Raw genomic sequence first — 22,625 nt, 5'->3', positions numbered from 1 at the left:
TCAGAGAAAGGTCTGCTCCGTCTTCCTCTGCTGTCCTCCTGCTCCTCTGCTCCAACTGAGACGCGGCGAGCCACTTATGGAGCGAGCTGACGCGCGTCGCGCCGAGGGGCTGGCTCTGCGGCCATGATTATGGATGAGCTCAGCTGAGTTATTCGTCTCATCTGAGTCAAGGTGCGCAACGAAGAGCCCAGAGGGATCAGCATGCCTAAATACCTCCACAAGCAGAGCAAAGGCGGAAAAAATAAATTAAATGAGAATATTAATAATATTATTAATAATAAAAAACTGAGAAAGAAAAAAAAGATGTCGGCAGCAGTGATGTTGCAGTTTGAGTTTAATTCGAACTGCAGGATGGGATGAGGAGGAGGAGAAGCACCGAACCGCCCGGTGTTCCCGCTCACTGCCCCCCTCTTGTGGCCTCGCAGCTTGAACCGGTGTTTGGAAATCAACGAGCCTGCGGAGGAAGCGAGCGAGATGATGTCTGAGGACCGGGACACGTTTCACGGAGACGCGTCTCTCTAACAGCCAACGGCTCTGTCCATATGCGCGAGGACAACACGGATTCTCCTTCATTCAGTTTCCATGACTTTGACACATGTTGATACAAACATAACCTGCAGAGGGTTCATAGCGATTGTAGGTGATAGGCCGACTAGAGCAGAGCGTAATGATCAAACTTAGTGAAAAGGATGCGTGTAGAGTGCAAATGTAAATCTGAAAAGTGTGGTGTGCATTTGCACCGTGCCGTTTTCAGTCTGTAACCAGAGCTGCAGACTTTTGTTGCCTGTTCTGACACAAGGTTTTGTGTTTTAACCCATTCATATATTATGGTTCAAAAAGTATTTGTTGACTCCTAGTCATTTTACCTTTTAAATTAAAAATTAAGTCATGTACATTTTGTTACATGCACGCTAGCTTTTCTGACCAACACAAAAAGAACCAAAGAAATAATTTAACGTCAAAGTGAAAACTTCTTTTTACAAAATTATGACAAATCAGTAAAAGTATTGAACATACAGTGAGTGACTGCATAAAGAGCACAAAGAACAATTTGTTTCCATCAGCAGGAGAACTGGGCTTCAGAGAACATTTGCTATCCACCATGACGACGACCCGACGCATCCAGCTGGAGCTGAACCAGCTTGAAGACAACAAGGTGGAGTGGCTTAGTCAAAGCCCAGACTTCAATCCAATATACAAATGCATGGCCTGACTTGAAAAGGGCTGTGATGAGAGATGGTCACCTTTAAAAAAATAAAAATAAAAAAACTCAGTCTTTTCATCTCAGTTTAGTGATTTAGACGGTCAGGAGTTGGAAGAGTTACAAATAGAAAATCACATCACACAGAGTGACTGGATATTCAGACACTTTCTATGTCAAAGATTTGAAAAAATATATTTTTATTTTTAATAGAACAATAAACCCTTCATGCGAATGAATAAAGCCACGACATAATCATGGTACACAATTACAGAATCCCACGCAACGGATGAATCTTTTGAGATGACACTGCAGTCGGAAACACAGGAGTTGTTTTGTGTTGCTCACTAAGGCCATAATTTACTTTGTCAAGCTCACAGAAAGCAGAAAATCCTCCATTTCACATCTCTGGCACTCTTCTGATTGCTGTCTTTCTGTTTGCGGCTCTCATTGACTGCTCTGCGTCCTCCTGCTTTCATCCAGGCTCGGTTTGTGCGGCAAAGCCAACAACAACCCGGCTCCATTTACACCTGCTGACCGCTGTGTGGTCCGCTGTCCCTACTGAGCCTCAAATTGAGGGGAAGATGGCAGCTCTAAACTCCTGTCTCCTGTTGTGATCTATCACTCTGCCCCATCTCTGTTTGCCCAACACAGATATCAGCTGTTACCAGTCGCCAGATAACGAAGACATTTATTTAACCTTTTCTAGGTATTTAGTTCGAATGTCCTCCTTGGCAGACTCCATGGTCTATGCCAATTTTTCCTGACATTTCTGGAGTGTTTTTATTCCCTGAGGGCGACCTGATCAAGGCTTTTGTGATAGCATCAGGTCATTAATAAGATTTGATCTTCAGATTCATAACTCTCCTTGGTGATTAAATAATTCTAGGCAAGGTCTAAAGAGCAAGTCTGTGCATGTCAATATATTATAAATGTCAACAGACGGTAAGCTTATGCATGATGTTATGAAAATTAGCTCTTTTTTTTCTGGTCAAATTGCTGACTTGATCTTAACTTAGCTAATAATCTAAACCTGTGGACCATAACTTCTCTGTAGATTATTTACTTTTTTTCTGGCCTTCTTCATTCTATGAGAGGAGAGTGTGATGAACGCAAAGGTTCCAATTGCAGAAAATGATTATTTGATATGCTGATTTTACAAATTTTCCTTCTGACAAAGAAATTAACGAGATGAGAGAGAACCACAAAGCCTTGAAAAGCTAATCATGCAACATAGTAAAAAGTGATCTGCAAGACATGGAGTAGCATATTTACCTCTCAAAGTGCTTTACAATAAAGGCATATTCACCTAAAAACTAATTAGCTATACAGGGTCTTTATCTGCGTGTTTGAGCCTTTGATTATATATCAACAAGTTCATAAATCAAACGTTGTCTGATTCTTAAATCCATTAAAGTTGGTTGTTGAATTGACATTCCGCCCTGGGATACTCAAATAAGCTCAAATCTGTCTCTGAGTCCGACTCAGTTGCACATTCTTTGTATCAGCGAATGTTGCGTTTGCTGACAGCGCACCATTGTCTGTCATAATTTTGCCCTTATTGCATAAAATGTTGCATTTAGTTTTTTTATGTATATTTTAATACTTTCTTCTTTGTATTAACCTGCATGCTTTGATTCCCTGCCCCATGTTTCTGCTGTTGAACTTTCCCATCTTTGGGATGATAAAATATATTTCCATTCCACTCTGTATCCTAAACATAATCCCTTTTATTCCTCATGATGACTTCTCACAGTGACAGTGTAAAAATAGGTAAGTCCCAATGTGTCGTGATACATGTGAAAATTTAAGTCATTAGCAAAAAAATAAATAAAGATATCATTTAAAGGCAGATTTGCCTACACATTTAGGAATAAATAGTAAAGACTCAGTAAAGACTGGAATAGTTACAGACTGAAATGATCCAGTCTATGATTTCAGGTGATTCACCGTCACAAAGTCTGATTAATGGTTGAATCTAAAAGAAGCAGAAGGATAAATCCCTTTATTTCTGCTGATTAAAAGCCAGTCATTCATTGAAATCTTCAGGGTCGGTTTAAACCACAGACAGAATAATAATAATAATAATAGTCTGAGGTGACGCAAATGCAAATGATTTTGGAAATAAGTTGTTTACCCCTCCCAGCGACATGATCCAGTTTAATCAGCATGTGCTCAGCTTTCTGGAAATAGAAGCTTTTTTCTTTTTTTCAAATCCACACATCCTTATTAAACAGTACCCAAAAAAAAACCCAAAAACTTTTGTTACCCAAAGCTGCCACAGCAGTGTGACAAAGGCTGGCATCGCCTTCCACCCAGCAGCTGTGACAGAGGAGGATGTTGAGACTGACTCAGTTAAAATCGGCAGCAGAATCTCAGAATAACGTAGAGGAGCAGTGGAACATGGAACAAATGCTACATTTTTTTATTTTATTTTTATGATTGCCCACAGTTACTTTTCCTCCTTAAATGCCTGCCATTCATTAACAGGGATGTTAAAGGGGCAATATTATGTTTTCTAGCCAAGCGGAATCACTTTATAGCAAAATCAAGTAACTGTGTCACCCTCAGTTGTTATAAAATTTGACTTTGCAATTTAACATACTGAACTGGTCTTGTATCTCTTTAAGAAAGTTCTGCTTTTTCCAACACTCAGCACAACGTCACTCCTCTATTCACCTTTAACAACGTTTTCACCAGCATTTCACTGAGAAGTTGCTCCTACGATGAACTCAGCAGAGGCAGAGTTAAATCAGGTGTTTGCTAATTGCAGCTGGCTAGTCTTAAGAAGCAAAGCCGGAGCGTCGAGGGCTACTCTGTGAGATTTAACTGTGCAGTTTAATATCAGGAAGGTTATAGAGAAATCAAGCACTTTTCAAGGATTTCAAACCCCCATACAAAACCTGTATTGAATACAGAATTCACAACTCAGATATTAAACACACACAAATAAATAAAAGCAAATCTATCCATGAGGGAAAATATGGAATGGCAAAGGGAGTAAGCACTGAAAGCATCAAAACACCACCTGTACTTGATACTTTGTGAAAAAGCCTCACTTTGTCATAGAATCTTCAAGGTGTCTCCTGAATCTGTAAACTCGTCTCATGTGTCATGTCAATTTGTCGCTATGCAGATGAAAGCTGATTTGATCTGACTGATAACATAATAAGATCTTGAAGTTCTACTTAAGTAGCCCTCTAGAGTCTTGAGGGCCACATAAATATCAATAGCAGGCCGGATGGAGCTTGAGTTTGACACATGTGAAAAGGTTTTAGACGTATAAACGCTTTTGTGATGGGCTGTAATTATCAAGCAAGAAAAGTTCTTAGATTGACAGACAGGCCCATCAACTCTGGACATTCATCATAAGATGGAACTGGCAACCAACCCTCTGTTGCACTGCATGTATGTTTGCATGGTACCTCTATGATCAGTACAGAACATGCCAGGACATGTACTTCTCAGTCAGCAGTCTTGTACAAAGCAACATAAATAGAACTACCTTACATCACAGGATTAGTATTAAAATGGTTCCTGTTCCTTCTGATAAATGCTTTTATTGCCTGGATAAGCAGACAGTCTGATGCTGCAGAAGAAGGCCGCCTACTCCCAAAACAGCAGCTGGTTCAGCCCTCCAAAAACCTCCATTAGCCAACGTGACCTTTTTGTATGACCTCAATCATACTATGAAAAAGTACACCCTATTGTGTGGGAACATAATGTTGCATAATTATATCCATAAATACATGAAAAGGGGGAGTCTAAAGTTTGTCAACAGAATGATTGGTTTCTCTAACATAACAAGCAAGGCAATTTCAAACGGACAAATTACTAATGTAAGATTGCTGCTTTTGATTTCCAAAGTGCTTTAAAAAATTATGGTTATTTTGGGTCGTGATGTGAAATATGAGTTTTCATAATATGGTAGGTTATCTTTTAGAACCGTTTATCTTCAAACTGGAATTTTGCAACGTACTCTCGGGTTGTCAGGGGGTAAGACATTTCCCCAAGAAGCATTTATTGTAATATTGTTTTTGATTTATTTCAATATTTCTAGGTGTATTATGTTATAAATTCAATTCAGAACCTGAGAAAGACTGCAAACTTGATATTCACAGACACTCTCATGATGAATGGCCATGAAATACATAAACATTTTTGGTAGTAATGTAACAAAATGTAAAAAACATAAGAGGGGCATTAATACTTTCGGTGCATGTAAATTCAATAAACATCATCCAGCTACTCCTCTGATGTTTATTCCAAATATAGTTGTGAAATAAAAATCTGATCATTGAAAAATGCATGTCCTTCACAGGTTGTGGTCTCTACAGAAAGCTGCAGTTCTGTGTGTGGTTGTGTGTTTGTGTGTGTGTGTGTGTGTGTGTGTGTGTGTGTGTGTGTGCGTGTGTGTGTGCATGTGTGTGTGTGTGTGTGTGTGTGTGTGTGTGTGTGTGTGTGTGTGTGTGTGTGTGTGTGTGTGTGTGTGGCACACGCCACAGTCCGGGGGAATCTGCAGGCTGCCAGAGAATCACCTGGATTCAGATGACTTAACTGGATCCAAATGGGTAAAAAGTTCTGAACTGAATCTTAATTCTGACCCTGGACACTGGCTCTCAGACAGACCAATAATCCCAAGGCAATTGCAGACAGGAAAGCATTTCTGGACTTTCAGTGTTACTTCTGACATTTTCAACTGATTGTCTTTATAAGGAGCTTTGCATAAATTTCTCTTTTAAGAGTCAACCAAAAACTTAACTTAAATATTGAAAAGCTGGAAGAGCTTGTTCTGAGAAAATCACCCTCATGACTCTTTACATTTAATAATATGCTTTCCATCAGTGGAAATACAAGAAGATTAAATATAAACTGGTGACTGTGATCTATGTCCACCATCACTGGTGGACATAGATCCACCAGTGATGGTGGATCTTGGTCTAGAGCATAAAATGACACAGACAATCTTGGTCTAGAGCATAAAATGACTCAGCAAGCAAACCCTCTTCTGTAGGTGGCCATCCTTTAAGAAGGAAGTTATCAGATGATCACCAGGGTGATCTGTTCTATGCAACGTTGCATCTGTTTAATCCCATTTCTGAACACATCAGTAATGCCATCAGGATGGCAACAAATGATGCAATTTGAAGCAAGAGCTGGGATAAGGCGTGTACTGACCATATCATAAGAGTAAGCCAGTCTGAATAATCTCATGACACAGGGACAAAATGTTTGCTAATTACACTGCTCTCTATTTATATTCTTACCAAAACGCTTTGCAAGTATGCATCGCTAACAGAGATTATTTTTGGCGCACTGCCTTCAACATCAACTTGCTATGAAGTTATCGTCTGGGATTCAGCATGTAAAAACAAAAGTTTAAATGAAACACAAATGTGACGTTTACTCTCCCCGTGAAGCTGGTGAATTGGTGTGACTGCTCCTTTAAGAATGGAGTCAAAACAAAGCGTGGGGCGGCTAGCCGCACGGAAGTGGTTTCGTCTCGGCGGCTTTACAACAGCACCTGTTTGAGAAATGATAGCTCCTGCATATTTAATATCCAGTCACCTCTATTCGCTGTTTCTCATGTGTCAAAGGGAGTATTTTATATTTTATTAATATATCACACATACATTTACTTTTAACGAGCTACACGAAGGAACACTAGCCAGCCTGCTAGCTAGCCTGATAAAAGCAAGCAGCCATGCCGTCCTACTCAGAAGTGAGAAAAAGCAACCACTTCTACTACTTCATCAAGTTCACACTAAATGTCTACTCAATGCTTTTCTCGGTAAGTGCGAGATGCATTTCATTATATCTGTATCTGCTTGGAGTTTATTGGAGTCTAAATGTCGACCTACAGATCAACTTTCGAAGCATCTTTCCAGTCTTCATTTACATAACACTTATTTTTAAACGCACCGCTTGCTCCAGGCCCATAGATGTTTAAGAAAATATAAACTCATATAGATTATAAATGTAGGCTATCCTCCCAACAATCCGGCATATATTACAAATACATTTCTGGCCTTTCTGATGGTAATTTCAATCGAAATGGTAACTCGCCCTTAACCACAGAGCATTTTTATCTTTAAAGCATTACATACAGCTGGGCTTTTCTGATATTTTTCACTAAAATCATTGTCCCTTTGTTGAATCGCATAAAAACCGCTTTTGCAATAAATGCAGTTTGGTAAATAGTCACCGCTGTTTGTTATTGTGATAGCTTAGAGCTCTGTGGATGCAAGCTAACAGATGAATGATTCATACCGGTGGAAAATATTCAAAACACAGTGACATTTTGTGGTGTATTACGTTTACATTGTTACAGTGTTTCAACATCATTTTGCCGTCATATTCACGGTTCCATCTGTCTCTTAGAGAACACAAAGCCATCAGTCAGTGGCCAACAAACACCACGGTGGTGCAGGGCGTTGGATGCTCTTAAAGGAACGGAATGATAATGGAATTGATTCTGCCGACACAAAACACGAGCGAGCGTGAAGTACAGAAGGAAAAATGCAGCAACAGATTGTTGTTGTTCCTGTCATTACGGCGTTAGGAGCTTTTCATATATTTAGCTTAATGTCAGCAAAAATATGTTTCAGCAAAGTTTGATTTCTGTAACAAATATAATGTGACAGTTATTACAGCTTCATTATTTATAGCCTTGAATTTTTGGGAATACATAAAAATGTAGAAAAAATGTTTTTGTGCAACAAAAAAAACAAACAACTTTTTGTTGCACATTTAGCAACAAAAAAGTTGCTAAATATGCTGCATTTAAAAAGTTTGTAGTTTTTAAACTGGTGACTATTTTTGCCGTTGTCTACTGAGGGGGAAAGAAGGGCAACAAGCCCACATTTGCCTACTTTGTGGTCAGAAATGTTGTGAGATGAAAACATTTGTCTTAGCTTGAAGAAGATTCAACTGCAAACTGGCTGTGTGCAGACACAAGTGAGAGAGAAATAGAATAGAAACTTCTCTTATGGCAGAATAATCTGTGATATCCTGTTAAAAGAACCTCAAACCCTAGGGAGCCCATAAAGTAGAATTTGAGCAATTTGAAATCAGGAACTCTCTCAAACCTTGATTTTATTTATTTATTTATTTTGTAGAAAATAAGTAAACTATTCAAATGAAAATGTAGCTCATTCTATTGACATTGGCTGGTGTTTGCAAAGCAGCCAATCCAGGAGTGCCATTCATGCAGAAAACAAAGCGTAGAGTTAGACTGAATAAATCTGGCCTAATCTGGCACATTGTCACCAATAGCAGATCCAGAATTATTTTTGATATCAGATCAGATCCACTTTTATCCTCCTCTGTTTTCTACAGAAACATCTGTCCTGGAACTTTGTGTTGAATGTGGTTGTAAACCATTTGTAGCTGGATCCTGTTAGCGCTCCACAATGCCTCTAATGTGATTTGCCTCTTTCTCTGGCTCTCCTTTCTGCCGCTGTGATTTAGGCCGCTGTGGACTTCCTCTGCCGACAAAGGCTCCTTTGGCCCCAAGCTAGCCATGTAGACTTAATTAGAGCTATCGTCGCTGTGGGAGTGTTGGGTTTAGTTAATGTCTGTAAAGTCTGATTCTAATGACAGAAGGAAAGCGGCAGGTGTCCGCTGAGATTGACCCACACTCACCCTGTGTTTGTTTTCTCTGACTGAAGATTGTACATTCAGAGAATTAAACCGTGGTTTCAAAAGTTTACATTGATCACATCTGTGCTGTGTCACTTTTCTCCCATCAGCAGACTGATTGAGGGGAGATATAAAGATGTAGCTAAAAGGAAGATTAGTGCTGACACTGGGATGTGGGAAGCCAGCCTGGATTACTTAATAAGGTTTCATACGGGGTTCTCAGCTGTTAATGGAGTTGGAGAAGATTCCCTCTGTGTCCAAATGAAAATCAAAAGCAACAGAAAGCAAAGACGGCTACTTCATACTTCATGTGTTGTAGCACTTCCCATTAACCAAATGAAAGTAGTGCTAGTGATTCAATTTAAACACGACCTAAGTTGGTCTCTCACACCATGCAGCAACTCAGCTGGCAGTTGTTCATATACGACAGAATAATCATTCATTTAAGGTTAAAACAATTTTCTATTGTTATATATGTTTAGTTATGTATGGCTAACATTTTATTTTAAGTGCTTGTATTTGTGCTGTTGCAAGTAGTAATAAAGGTTTCAGAAATTTCATTCATGTTTAAGTGCAAAAATTATCTGGGAAAGCATCAAAATCTTCTTCAGGTATAAACTTATTGTTGATGGAAATCACATACCCACTTAATATCAGTGATGCTGCTTTGAGAACTTTTGTTTCAGGCTGGTTTAGAAGCTACCACTCTGATTGAAATGTGGATGAATTCCCAGCTTTTTTCTGGAGTATTGCCTGGGTCAGTTTAAGGTCCCTGTTCATTTCTCTCTAAAAAAAAAACTACTATTAGGAGCTTAAAGCTCTCCTAAAAGAACATCTGTAACCGGAGAGAGACTGCTACTCCTCTGCTTTATCAGTATTAACTGATTTAACTGGTTCACACTTTAAGACTGGAGAAGCACACTTAAAGAAACAGCAGTCATTTGCTATTTGATTTTAAGTATAGCTACAAGCTGAAGGGTTCAAGACAGCATCAAATAGTAAATAAATAAACTATATTAAGTAACTTGTGGAAGGAATCCCAAAAGACTTGGCCCAAGTCAAACATTGTCAAAGACAGTTATCCCTGATTCTGACCAAATCTATGTAAACTGAAGTTTACATAGTTTACATAAACTGAAGACAGTGAAGTTCAGTGTATGTAAATATGTGGCTTGGCTGCTGTTCCAAACTCGACCTCAGGTCTCAGTGTCACAAACTGCCGCGCTTCTCTCCACAGCTCATGGGCCTGTGTGTGTTGTGTGTGGGAGTGTATGCGGAAGTGGAGAGGCAGAAGAATCGGACCCTGGAGGGTCTCTTCCTGGCTCCCGCCGTGGTGCTCATCCTGCTGGGCCTGGTGATGTTCACCGTGTCCGTGGTGGGAATGGTCGGATCCCTCAGGGACAACAAGACCCTGCTGCACATGGTAGGGACGCTGGACGAACGTCTGCAGAGTTAGCTGCTTTTAACAACACCTTGATTTTTTGTTGTTGTTGTTTTTCTTTAAAATCTGGATAGTGAAATCAAACGGTACCTGATGCGTCTCTGATTAAACTGCTTGAATCTTTTTGATTCGTGTTCTGTGACTGAAACTTTCCACTGATTCTGGTTAGATTATTCGTTCGCCTGCAAATTCAAACCAAACACACGTGTTCATTTTAGCATATTTGTGTCTAATTACATAAATTGACACAAACATTGCATCTAAGAAATATCATTTGCAGAGTGCACAAGAGTTTGGTTCTTAAAACATTAATACCACCAAACAGTTTGATGGCCCTTTTTCTTCCCAGCATGCGAAGACGCAGCTGTTGGTTTTGTCAGTAACAGAGGAAAAGCTCAAAAGGAGTAGGGCTGCATTATAGTGGTTGCTAGGCACCCGTGTAATTAGCTATAGCTAAATAATTATTATGAAAGTGCAAAATGAAGTTAGAAACAGAGAAGTCAGTGATGTCTGTGTGTTTTTGAGGAGAAGATTAGAAAGTCAATAAACCAATGACATGGAAACAATAAAAAAAAAAAAAGAATGTTGATTATTGTGTTTGAATCAAACAATAGTTCATAAATAATTTTTATCTTAGGAGGGCTTCTTTTTCCTTCCTTTCTTATTTCTGTTTTGGAGTTCTCAAGCCTCTGTTACTGGTTAGAATTATTAATACAGAATGAGAAAATATCTTTTTTTTTTTTAAACGAATGCATCATCATGTATTCTGGTGCAGTTTCAATCAGATAAAGACAAGGAACAGATGCTTTGATGCATAAATTATGATCTCCAACAAATAATTATTTTCTCATTCTTTGTGGGAAAACTATTACCTCTATCAAGCAATCTGCAGCATTTATTTTACTTTTATGGTTTTTACAGATACAATTGTAAAGTTGTAAATAGCATACTGCACATGTGTTGGATAAGTTCCACCTTAATAGCATTCTGCTGTGAGAGGCGCACATGTTGTTAGCTATGTTAACGGTGGCCATTAAAGTGTGGACGCTAACAACACTAGTGTGATTATGGAGTCGACAACAATGAATTCTTAAATTGAACCAGATCCCGCGCCAAACAATTTGGATTAGTTTTAAACCCCAAAACGGAAACCAGACACAGGAGGAGAGACGTCAAAGGAGCCCGGAATTCAGTCCCAGCTCAAAACTCTCTAATCCATCTCTTTTTGTAACAGATCACTATTTTAAGAAGACTGTAAATCACTCTACTTTCAGCAGTCTAAACTTTTCACAAGCTAAGTAGGAAAAAAAAACATTTTTAACCTGCTAAATGTCCCTTTTCTCTCCATAGTTCCTCTGTGTTCTGTGTGTGCTGCTGCTCCTCCAGGCAATGACACTCGCCATGGCTCTCATCTTTGAAAAGAAGGTAAAAGTTGTTTCGTATTGTGTATGTTTTATACAGCAATTTGATCGCTTGCAGGCAGGCCAGTCAGGGCTGCTTTCCTCCTCACCACCATCTGGGTGTTTCTGCTTGTGTTTGTGCAGACAGTTGCGTTGTTTCAGAGCACCATACGGGAAGGGATTAAACACTACTACGACGATCTGGACTTCAAAAATATCTTGGACTACGTCCAGCAAAAGGTAGGCAACCATGTGGCTTCACTTCTGTCAAGAGTTGGGACATACGTTTGTCTTTACTAGTTACATGAAACATATTTGTTTGTGATTTTAAGGTAGTTGCGCATATAATTTTGCTCCAGAAATTTTTGAAAATCACAGAAGCTTTTCATTAATTTAATCATTTTTGTTTTTTTGTAACAACCAAATGTAACAGCTCTTTCTGACCCTTTATTATGATATTCACTTGGAAAGAGAAACTGGGTTCTTAGCTGCTGCTCTCCTTTAATCTTAATTATCAAAGCGCCTGGGTGGACATAGCTCCACCTTCGAGGACGAAGGTCCTTCTTGGAGGAGCCACTCCATCCTTCTGCTCCTTCAGACTAGCCAGCAGCAATTAGCTGAGCTCATTATACGAGCTACTACTCTGTTCAGTGCTGGTAAAAAAAAAAAAAAAAACGCAATTAAAGGCTCAACAGAGGAGCCATGTTGTGATGACTTCCTGAAGGCGGAGTTTCAGAAAGAGCAGGCGTTTTAAAGAGACAGAGGCCCAATTTTAAGGTGTCAAATTTCTTGAGACTTATGGCAGTTTTATAACAATTGAAAGTAACAGTTACTTGATGGTGCTATAAAATGGCACTCTGTGCCTGGAAAATACATAATGCTGCTCCTTTAAAAGCATTTGTGGTGCAGAAAATCATTTGTAATTTTATTTTTAAAGCCAAACATGTTTGGTTTTAGTTTCAGTTCATCACATCAGGAGTGTTTGCTTTTAAGTCACAATTCCAAGAGAATTTCTGAGAAACTTTTCACAGCAGACGGCTAATTTGAGGTGAGCTGACATCAGTGCGTGGGACTGCATGAAGGAAACATTTTTTCACCAACAGGGCAAACTATTGATCAGAATATCACCCAGAGGCTTTAAAGGTGTGGGAGCTTGTTGCATGTGCACACAGCCCACCGGTCCTGTGATTGTGACATCATCCTGTTGTAATGGCATAGTGCTATGGACTAGAACAAACAGAGCGACTCTGTGGGAGTGCCATTATTCCTCCCTGCCTCGCCGCTGAGGCCATTTCATCCCCCAGTGCTGCTCTGTCTGCAGGGTTGGACAGAGCCCAGTGTGGATTTGTCACTGAAAGGTAGAGGCTCACAGCAGACGTGTGGCACTTCATCATGTTTAACTGGGAGTAGAGACAGCTGCACAGAACCTGTTGTCACTTTGAATGGCAATTTCTCATCGGAAGAGTGGGGAGACTGTCTCAGGCAGAGAGGATGGGGACAAGTGTCTAATCATCTCCTGCAGCCCAGAGGTAGGCAGAGTCTGGAGCAGCTGGTGGACGGGGCTCTACGAGCAGAGAAAGCCAAACAGGACGGCCGTCTGGACTCATGTTAAAAACACTTCTACGGCTGTGGTTCTGCAACTGAAAGGGCTTTTTTTTCTGTTTCTGTTGAAGACGGCCGGGCAATTTTTAGCAAACTGTTTTTTGAAAAACATCACACTAAATGTGTTGTAGTGTTTTATGTGTCTTTAAGGGTTTTTTATATTTTTCTAACCAGATTCAGTTGTAATATGTTTGTTGAGTATTGAAAAGATTGCAATTTTTTTATAAAAAACATTTTAATGGTCACCATTTTTCTCTTTTTATTCTTTTTTTATAGTGTTTGTAGTCTTCATTCAAATTCAATATGATTAAAATTCAAAAACACGTCATTGCTCTCAAAGAGGAATTGAATGTTACTTTCACTCATAATAATGAAAGATTCCTCAGTGAATTCTCTCAAGATAATGCCCAGATATACATCTGACCATGAAGGGCAGTCGCATTTTAATGGTTTGTTTGCGTGCTTGTCACTTAAAATTTAGCCATTTACCAAATTGAGCATGCGCAAATAGCAGATAGTTGTTTGCTATTTACAATAATAATAAAAAATAAAACATCCGACATATTCTTTCTCTCTTTATTGTGGCCTTTAGGGAATTGAAATAATTAAAGTATTTCTAACTGATGTAAAACAAGAGAAATTTGGTCTGATTTAACTTCTAACAGTGACAGTGAAAAGGCTGCATGTGTTTTCTTTCTTCTTTCTTCAGTGTGTAAGCTTCTGCGTTTATCTGTATTTGGTGACATCAACTCTTCTTCATGTTGATATCACAATTATTTATTACACAGCCATTACCAGTGCTAATCTTAACTGGCCATGTCATCTTTTTATGCGGAAAGCAGGAACAATTTATGGAGGGTGAAAGTTCTTGATTAAAAAGTTAATGCAAAGTGGATTGATCTCATGGACTGACTAACGATTAATTAAAGGACGGACATTTTATTATAAACCATGGTTGGCTCAGAGGAGAAAAGGGGTTGAAGGACTAATGATGTCTTATTCAGTCGTGTATCTCAGGTGTGTTGAGATGTTTGTAGATTTTTTTCAAAGAATTTCACAATAATCCTTGAATTTCTGTTCTGGTTCCTCATCTCTTTCATTTTCCAGTTTTCCTGTTGTGGAGGGGATGAATATAAGGACTGGGGAGTCAATCAGTATCATTTCTGCAACGGTACCGGTCCACTGGCCTGCGGGGTTCCGTACACCTGCTGTGTTCGCAAAGTGAGTGCTCCAACGCCTCTGATCAGCGGCTCCAAGCATTGCCCAGGCTCTTTTGTTTGCATTGTTAGATCTCAGAACTCAGCTGGATGCTGTTTGCTGCACACGGATGCAGGAAACAGCATCTGAGAAAAATGTTTGCTCCCATTTTGATGACTCCCAAGTTTTTTTGTTTTTTTTTGGGACTCCTAAATATTCAAATGAATAAAATTCATTCAAATATTGGACAAAGATGAATTGCAAATACAAAAATCTGTTTTCAAATAATTGCATTTGTGAAATGGAAAAAGCAACCTGGATTTATGTTCCAGAATATTAACCACAAAGTGATCTAAAATCACTGTTAGATTTTAGATTTAAAAGTTTTCGATTAAGTGTCCCTTACTGTATAATGACTAACTTAATATATAGAATCAAAAAAAGTCACTTAAACAGAACCTCGCTGACTGCATGAACTTGGAGTTGCTTCTATTTCCCAGCGAGAAATCCAACTTGGGAGGTCGTTCCAGTTACAGATGCAGTGATCTGATAATATCTGTATTGGTTATGATATTGAAAAAACTTAATGTTTCAGTTTCAGTGCCTGAAACATCAGGGTTTAATTCTGATTACGTTTTACCTTAAATTTAGACTTCTTAATTCCACTTTCTGAACCATTTGAAAGAATATTTGTTGTTTTATTAGTTTTTTTTTTTTTTTGATTATTTCTTTTACATCGGCTGTTCTTCTAATTGCCATGACTGAACAAATTAAAACAGTTTTTTCATGTTTGTCCACCTTATGAAGCTGTTGGTGTATTTCAGTGTTCTGTGCTGGTGCAGAGTTATCGAATACATTAGTAATTCAGTCCATTTATATCTGTACATGAATCGATTCAGCTGTGTTTTTCAGATCGGTATCAACCAATACTAAACCTCAGACATCTGTATCAGAAGTGAAAGACGTGGATCCGTTCAGTCCTAGTTCTAGTTGATATTTTTGGGCTGGGAAGTCGGAAAATCCCAAGTCCAGATGCAACTGGAACACATCACCAGCTCTTTTCATCATTTTATTGAACTCTGCAGCTGTCGTTTGTTAATCTTCTGTCGTCATCAGCTGTGATCATCTCTGTTGTATCACTGCGTGGCTGAAACCAGAACCACCGCTGAGCCTGTTTCTGCCATATTATAGCCAAACACTGATTCCACATGCTCATCAACTAGTATCAGATTGACGTGAAGCTGCAGCTCGCTCACAGCCATCTTGTTTGCTTATCTCATTTCCTGCTGATAGACACACATCCAGAGACCATCCAGGCCGGGACAGAAATGTCTGGTGCTTGTATCAAATGAAGGAGAGGCTCTTGTTATCTGCACAATAGAACTGTAATTGACTCCACAATGAAAACGTATTGCCCGGCCAGCAGGAGACATGCTGCTATTTAAAGCTCTGTGGCCTTTGGGAGATTTTTCAGTTAAAGCAAATGTTGGCCCCCCTCTGGGGCCCCCACAGGTCCACAGCCACCCTAGTCCTTGAGCTTGAAGGACTGATAATGTGCCTGGAAGCTGTGGAGAAATTAATTATGATAGAGTCCTTCAGTTCTCTCTTTCTGCACACACATACACAGACTACACCGATTAAAAAGACACGTCTGACGTTATCAGTTGTTACCCATCATGGCGGCTGTCAGGTTTACGCTCCAACTGGTCGGCGTGTTAGAGGCTTTTTAAAAGACGGAAACACGTCACATACAGTGCTGACCACATCTGTGCTTAGTCTAAAAATAAATCACATTGCTGCAGCAGAAATGTACAAAAATAAATGTTTGCACTGTGTACAATCTTCTTTTGCCAAGAGGACAACTTTCATAAACGAGTAAGAAAAAGAAAAAGCCTGCATCTCCACAACAGGCTGCGGTGAAAACACTGTAGTTGGTCTGCCAGGCCAGTCGGTGGCGCTGTGACGCTGACAGAGAATGACACAAAACGCAGAACGTCGCCTTTTTTGTCCTTGTGAGAGAGAGATGGAGCTATGGATGTCATTGTTTTAAAAGAAAGACTGGCCATGATGGCCGCAATATGGAACTGGAGTTTTGACATGAATCCACTCTGGAACCCGCTTTAAAAAATGATCATTTCTGGTCTCCCAAAACACTGTCTCATCTCAGGTCAAACTTTAATGTCTTCTGACTGCTGCATATTCTGTGTCTTCACAGCTGGGAGAAGTTATCAACACCCTTTGTGGCTACAACACTCTGAGTGAACAGGTATGTGTATGAGAACATATTTGATCTGCTTTTCTTTTGTTTATCTTGTTGGTTTTGCACAGATTCTTCACAATGTTTCGCCGCTCCTGCCCCTCACTACTGACAACTGTAGAATCCACAGTTAGTACTTTACTAGTCCAGAGAGCCACAGAAAATAATACTGTGTAAAAATAACTTTTCCTCTCCACGCTCTGTTTGTTCTATCTCCCAGAACAAAATGCTCAAAAAAGATTTCCGACTTATAATTAAAGATCGACACGATTACCATGGCATCACCTTTTAGCTCAGTCTGCAATTAAACAATCATAGCTTTCATTATCTTTGCTTTCAGGTTATTAACTGAAAAACACTTATTGACACACACACACATTTTTGTGCTCATGCAGCTTCATACGGTGGCTGCACCATAGATGATGAAAATGTCTTGGTGTTTGAAACAAACAGATGTTAAATTCTAAGCACTGCTAAAACAAATATAATAATAAAATGAAGTTAATTTAAATGCTTGTTCTTTGATTTCAAAAGGCTCCTGAAAATCAGATGAGATATTGGAACCTTTTCAGTCTGAAAAACTGATGAATTTTGAAATGCAGAAAGAAGGAAGTGAAGATTTCTGGGGGGGAATCGACCCCCCAGTTACAGTATAGTTACAGCTAAAAACAATAGAATATTGTGGGAAAAATAAAGCATTTCTTGTTTCTCAATACAGAAGATGAAACTTACATAGAGCGAGAAACACCAAGCTTTTATTTCTTCTACTTTTTGTGATTAAAGGGGCAGTCTCATGTAAAAAGCAAAAGGTTTTCAGGTTTACTTCATGTTATGTTATTCCGTCATCAAAAACATTCCCGTGGTGTTCCCTTCATTCGTTCATGCATGTTTGACAAATACTTTCATCTCCCCCAAGCAACCATTCATCTGTGCAAAATGCCTGGGGGGACCTAGCCCCGCCTTCAAGACACAGCTCCTTCTTGGAGCTGCAGTTTCCAAGATTCCATCTCTCTGAGATCCACTCTGCTCTCCTCCCCCACTCAACTCCTTCAGACTAACCAGCAGCAATTAGCAAACATCTGGTGGAACTCCGCATCAGCTGAGCTCATTATAGGAGAAACATTGTTAAAGGGTCAATAGAGGAGCCATGTCGTGATGACTTCCTGAAGGCAGAGTTTCAAAATGAGCAGGAGGTTTTAAAGAAACAGAGGCCCAATTTCACACCGTTAAATTACAAAGTTAAATTTTTGTTGTCATATTTTTTTTATACAGCATTTTTATAACAACTGAAGATAACAGTTGTTTGTTTGCGCTATAAAATAGAACTATATGCCTGGAAACCACAGCATGTCATACCTTTAAGGCTTACAGATAACGAAAAAACAAAATGCAATGTGTCAGAAAATTAGAATATTATGTAAGAGTAATTAAAATATATTTTAAAAAGAAAAACTGAAAACATGTACAAGAATTCCTATGAGGTCAGTCATTATTTGCTGTTCCTTTTGCATGAATTACTGAATCAGACACAGAGCCTCTGATTCTCCTGAAGGTTCACCAAACCTGGAGAAAACTGTGGCATCAGGTCAAAGTTCAGAACTAAATCCACCCGACAGTCTGAGTCTCCATCCAATTTCCCTGAGCGTGAGCTACTTTGCAAAGTAATTTAGCTTCTAGAATTTCCAAGCTGGTTGAGTCACACTCCAAATGAGCTGAAGTTTATTTCAGGACATTGGTGTGCATTTAGGAAAAGAACACTGGTGTAAATATTTCATGGAACCATTCCTTTTCTATTTTTATCTGCTAAAAACAACAACAACAAAAAAAAAAGACCTCATATTTCTGGGTGTGTTGTGGTGGTGCAGGGGTTAACACATCCCTCACATGCCGGCTGTCGCAGGTTCACTTCCCGGCCTGGTGACCTTTGCCGCATGTTTTTTTCCTTTTCTCATGACCCATTTTCCTGTCAATTAACTGTCAAATAAAAGCCACTAGACACCAAATTGATCACCCCAAATGCAGCTAGACCAAAGCTCTGTGTCATTTCTGCTTTGGGTTATTCAGAACTTCTGCTTTTTTTTCTAACTGGGGGACGAGGGGCTCCAGTTTCACTTTAGAAATTCTACTTTCTTCTGACTTTCTCCCGCTCTGCACTCTGGCCATCAGCGTGAAACCCTGCAGGAGGTGATTCATGTGCGCGGCTGCATCCATGCAGTTAACCTCTGGATGAGTGACAACATTGGAATAACCGTCGCCCTCTGCTGCGCCATCGGGCTGCCACAGGTAATTGAAAACTCAGAGCCACAAACTCCCCGAAACTAAACGGCTTGGAGGCATCTGGAAACCAAGCTGCCTATTTTTTTTTCTCAGGAAGTTTCTAATGGATGTATGTCTCTCGGATCGTTTGTCTTTGAAATGTGATTTAGTTTGACGGGTCCACCAGCCTCCCTGGGTGACCACTCTCATAGTTCACCCACTCATTTTGACGCGTCTCCTCTGGTTAATTACCAGAGTGCTGCAGGTCCTCACCTGACGAGACATTTCGACGAGAGTGTACTTACAAATGATTTCAGAATAGAAAGTGGACTCGTTTGAGATTGGATTCTGCTAAATTCACTGAAGAAATCTCCTGTTGAGGTTTAAAATTTTACTCCGTTGTTAATGTTTGCGTCACACACCGAACGCTATGAAGTTTACCGGACATTTGCCTGCGCTGTCGTCGGCTGCCCTCCCCTGTGAAGAGAGGCGCCGAGCCGAACGAGGCAGACGTTGATGTTGGTTTGATATGTGGAAGCGTTATTCTCCACCGTTACTCTTCAATAACGGTTCAGCTGTTCTTCAACACTTTAGCTGCGTTATTTCTCCCTTTGCTGTGGCGGACTACATTAAGTTGACGATACCCACATCTCCAGGTTTCATTTAACTAACAGAATTGTTCCGCTGCAGCAGAGCGGCTCTGGATCACATGTAAATTAATAGCTTTTTGGCCCTCCAGCGATGGTACGGATCGTGCTTCCTGAACAGATCGTTCACTGACAGGAATCACAATTTAGAAGTGTGTTTTTTCAACATTTGCACAATATAGACAAAGATTTGCTCACATTTGTAATGGAAACACAGCTGATGAGTGTTTGTGTTTGGGTCCTCCCCTCCTCCCACTACCTGCAGCTGCTGGGCATCATCCTGAGCTGCGTCTTCTGGAACCTGCTGGTGGACATGAGCGAGTCGGCCGACATGGTGGACTTCAAGCTGAAAAAGTCCGAGTTCGAGTACAGCGAGCTGGACCTGGCGGGTGCCGGCTGGTGCCTGTGCCTGCCCAGGGACGGCGGCTACCTGCCCGTGCCGGCCTCCGAGCCCGAGCTCGACCCCATTGACATTCACCTGGAGAAGCTGAAGAAGCAGCCGCCCCGGACCCACGCCCAGCTCAGAGAGCTGCAGCAGTCCCGGTCAGCCAGCGGCCTGGACGAGGTCGACGTGGGCCGGCGGCAGAAACGGGACCACTGAGTTCATCTCCCGTCCAGCCTCCTTTTAGTTTTATTTCTATTTTTGCCTTTTGGGGTTTTTATGCCTTTCTTTTTTAATTTTCTTGTCTGTGTAATTGATGACATTCATTTCGGTTGTGTTGCACTACTCAAAGTTTGAACGCGAACCATTGGATCAGAAGGAAGTGGGTCGCTAACGGGATCAGAAGTACTTTTTGCACTTTGTTTACAGCAAATTTCAAACAAATTTCCTTTTAAAAGAGAGATTTCTTTTGTTTTATCAGTCTTCATATTTTTTTAAGCCTTGACTGAGCCACGGCTCGTGTGCTAAAGCTTACCTCAGGCTATTTTGAAAATAGCCCAGTAGTCAGAGGACGAAGCAGTTTTGGTTGTATAAATAAATTAATGGTTGCTTTTTGTCGTATGAGAATAGGACTAGCCAGGTGTGTCTTGCTTGTAGCATCTGTGACGGATTTATACTGTAATGTTTTTTTTTTTACTTTTTTTAATGATTTTTAATTTAATTTTGTGCAATCACTGTACATTGTAAGACTGCAATTTGTGAAATAACATGGGATGCATGTTTTGTACTGTATATGAAGTCATTTTAAAGAAGAACAAAGCTCCATAGTTGAGGCTTTTCCATTTTAATAAAAATGTTTTTATTCATTCCATCTTTACAGGAATTCCTAAAGGCATTATCCACCGGACCGGAAAAACAAACAAAAAAAAAAAAAAAAAAAGGTTTTTTTTGTATGAGTTGCATTATTTTGAGCTTCCTCCCAGCTCCTGCCTTGTATAAACACTAATGTTCTTGTCAATAAATCTGAATTTGTCTACTGATTTCACTCCATTTTATTTTGTTACTGAGAATTGAACGTTCACTATTCGAGGACATGAATATCTCTTATTCAAACCATTCTAGCCCTGCGTAACCACAGACGTGTTGTAATTTGTTCAAATAAGGCGACTTCACAAATCTGAATTTAGTGACTTTTTTTTCTTTTCTAATTCATATCATTGTCTTCACATTGACAGCATCACTGTCTAGTTTACTGTTGTTGATAGATTTTTTTTTCTACATGGCAAAGAATTTTTCAGTGGAGATAGAAAGCCAGGAAATTCAAGTCAAGATGCGTCAGAATCTGCTAAATTTGTACAAGCAAACGATGAGCGTGATTTTGATTCTCTCTGCATTGCAGCTTTGTGTATAATGCTCCACCGGATGTGTACACTAAAATATATTAGAAATTGTGTAATTTTGAATTTAGTAGACACAGATTAAAAACAAAGGAGGAAAGGAAAGAGTGAAAAGAAAATGGTGGGGGAAAAGGTTAAAAGTCAAAGGATAATCCAAGACATCAGTGTGTGAAAGACAGAACAGAGAAGCATAAATAATTATAGCTGTGTTTTCATTGATCACATAATTATACGAAAAGGAATTCCAACAATAAATTTGCTTAATGCCATGGCAATTTTGAAAAAAACTCATGTTTTTTTCTTTAAGTTTTAAGATGAGGTTGTTTTTCAACCGTATGGAAATTAGTGTGTTTTGCAAAAAAAAAAAAAAAAAACAAACAAAAAAACTTTTTTTTCACTTGATGTGTTAAACAACCAGCAGGTTGCTACAGGCGGAAAAGACGAAGTCGACGACAGGAAGTGGTAAGAGGAGGATGATTTTAATGGCTTAACGCGCGAACAAACTTAATCGTGTGATTTGAATTGCGTTTCTTGTTCAATGAAAACGCAGCGACGGCGAAATTGAGTTTTTTCGAATGTCAACAAAGCGGAATATCTGCAACGTTTTTGGAAACGCAGCCAATGTCGCTCTGCGATGGACCGGCGGCCTGCTTCTCATCCAATGAACGCTGAGATAGGCTGCAGCCCCGCCCCCAAGAAACTGCGAGGTTAAGCGGGTTCACAAGGACACATGGTTGGATCAGGGTTATGGATGTTTCATTTTCATAAACTGTTTGATAAACTGGATTCACAATAAATCCAAACTTCTACACCTGATTGAATTGTTTGTTGTGCAATTACTTCTTACTGCACTAAGAAACTTCAAATAAGCCCCCAGTGAATGTGATATTTCATAATGAGTGTATAATGTTCTGACCTTACACGGAAAGGTCATGCCGATCCTGGCATGGATCGGCTGACATGCCGGGATCGGCTGGTCCATTTCATCTCAGGAGCCAAATCTCCAGCTTGTTTCCTCTTTCCTATGTTTTAAATGTTGCATTTTTAATGAAATTGACAAGCAACACACAAACACACCCATGCGCTTCTTTTTCCAGCTGCAGGTCATCTGCTCTGATCTTCCTCCCTCCAGCCCCCCTCACTCTCAGATAATCAACGGAGCGCAGATGGAATAATTACACAGATGATTTCTGTTGCCTGAAAC

The 22,625-nt window shown here is 39.8% G+C and overlaps 1 protein-coding gene across 1 annotated transcript; it reads left to right on the top strand.

Moving 5' to 3' along the window:
- Positions 1 to 6,680: 6,680 nt before the first annotated feature.
- Positions 6,681 to 21,064, top strand: zgc:110329 (uncharacterized protein LOC550500 homolog). Its single transcript, XM_055050712.1, has 8 exons — positions 6,681 to 6,992; positions 10,080 to 10,265; positions 11,634 to 11,708; positions 11,828 to 11,923; positions 14,393 to 14,506; positions 16,698 to 16,748; positions 18,906 to 19,022; positions 19,908 to 21,064. Exons 1-8 carry the CDS (start codon positions 6,906 to 6,908, stop codon positions 20,241 to 20,243), a joined length of 1,062 nt encoding a protein of 353 aa, XP_054906687.1. The 5' UTR covers positions 6,681 to 6,905; the 3' UTR covers positions 20,244 to 21,064.
- Positions 21,065 to 22,625: the final 1,561 nt, after the last annotated feature.

This window comes from Poeciliopsis prolifica, unplaced genomic scaffold (assembly GCF_027474105.1).
Source record: "Poeciliopsis prolifica strain line A6 unplaced genomic scaffold, Auburn_PproV2 SCAFFOLD031, whole genome shotgun sequence".
Lineage (NCBI taxonomy): Eukaryota > Metazoa > Chordata > Actinopteri > Cyprinodontiformes > Poeciliidae > Poeciliopsis > Poeciliopsis prolifica.
Note: the sequence above shows the minus strand (reverse complement) of the source record. Positions and strands in the feature narration are given on the sequence as shown.

Coding starts and splice junctions, on each gene's coding strand:
- zgc:110329 (XM_055050712.1), top strand. CDS start 6,906: ATGCCGTCCTACTCAGAAGTGAGAAAAAGCAACCACTTCTACTACTTC. Junction 11,924..14,392: donor TGGACTACGTCCAGCAAAAG/GTAGGCAACCAT, acceptor TTCATTTTCCAG/TTTTCCTGTTGTGGAGGGGA. Junction 19,023..19,907: donor GCGCCATCGGGCTGCCACAG/GTAATTGAAAAC, acceptor CACTACCTGCAG/CTGCTGGGCATCATCCTGAG.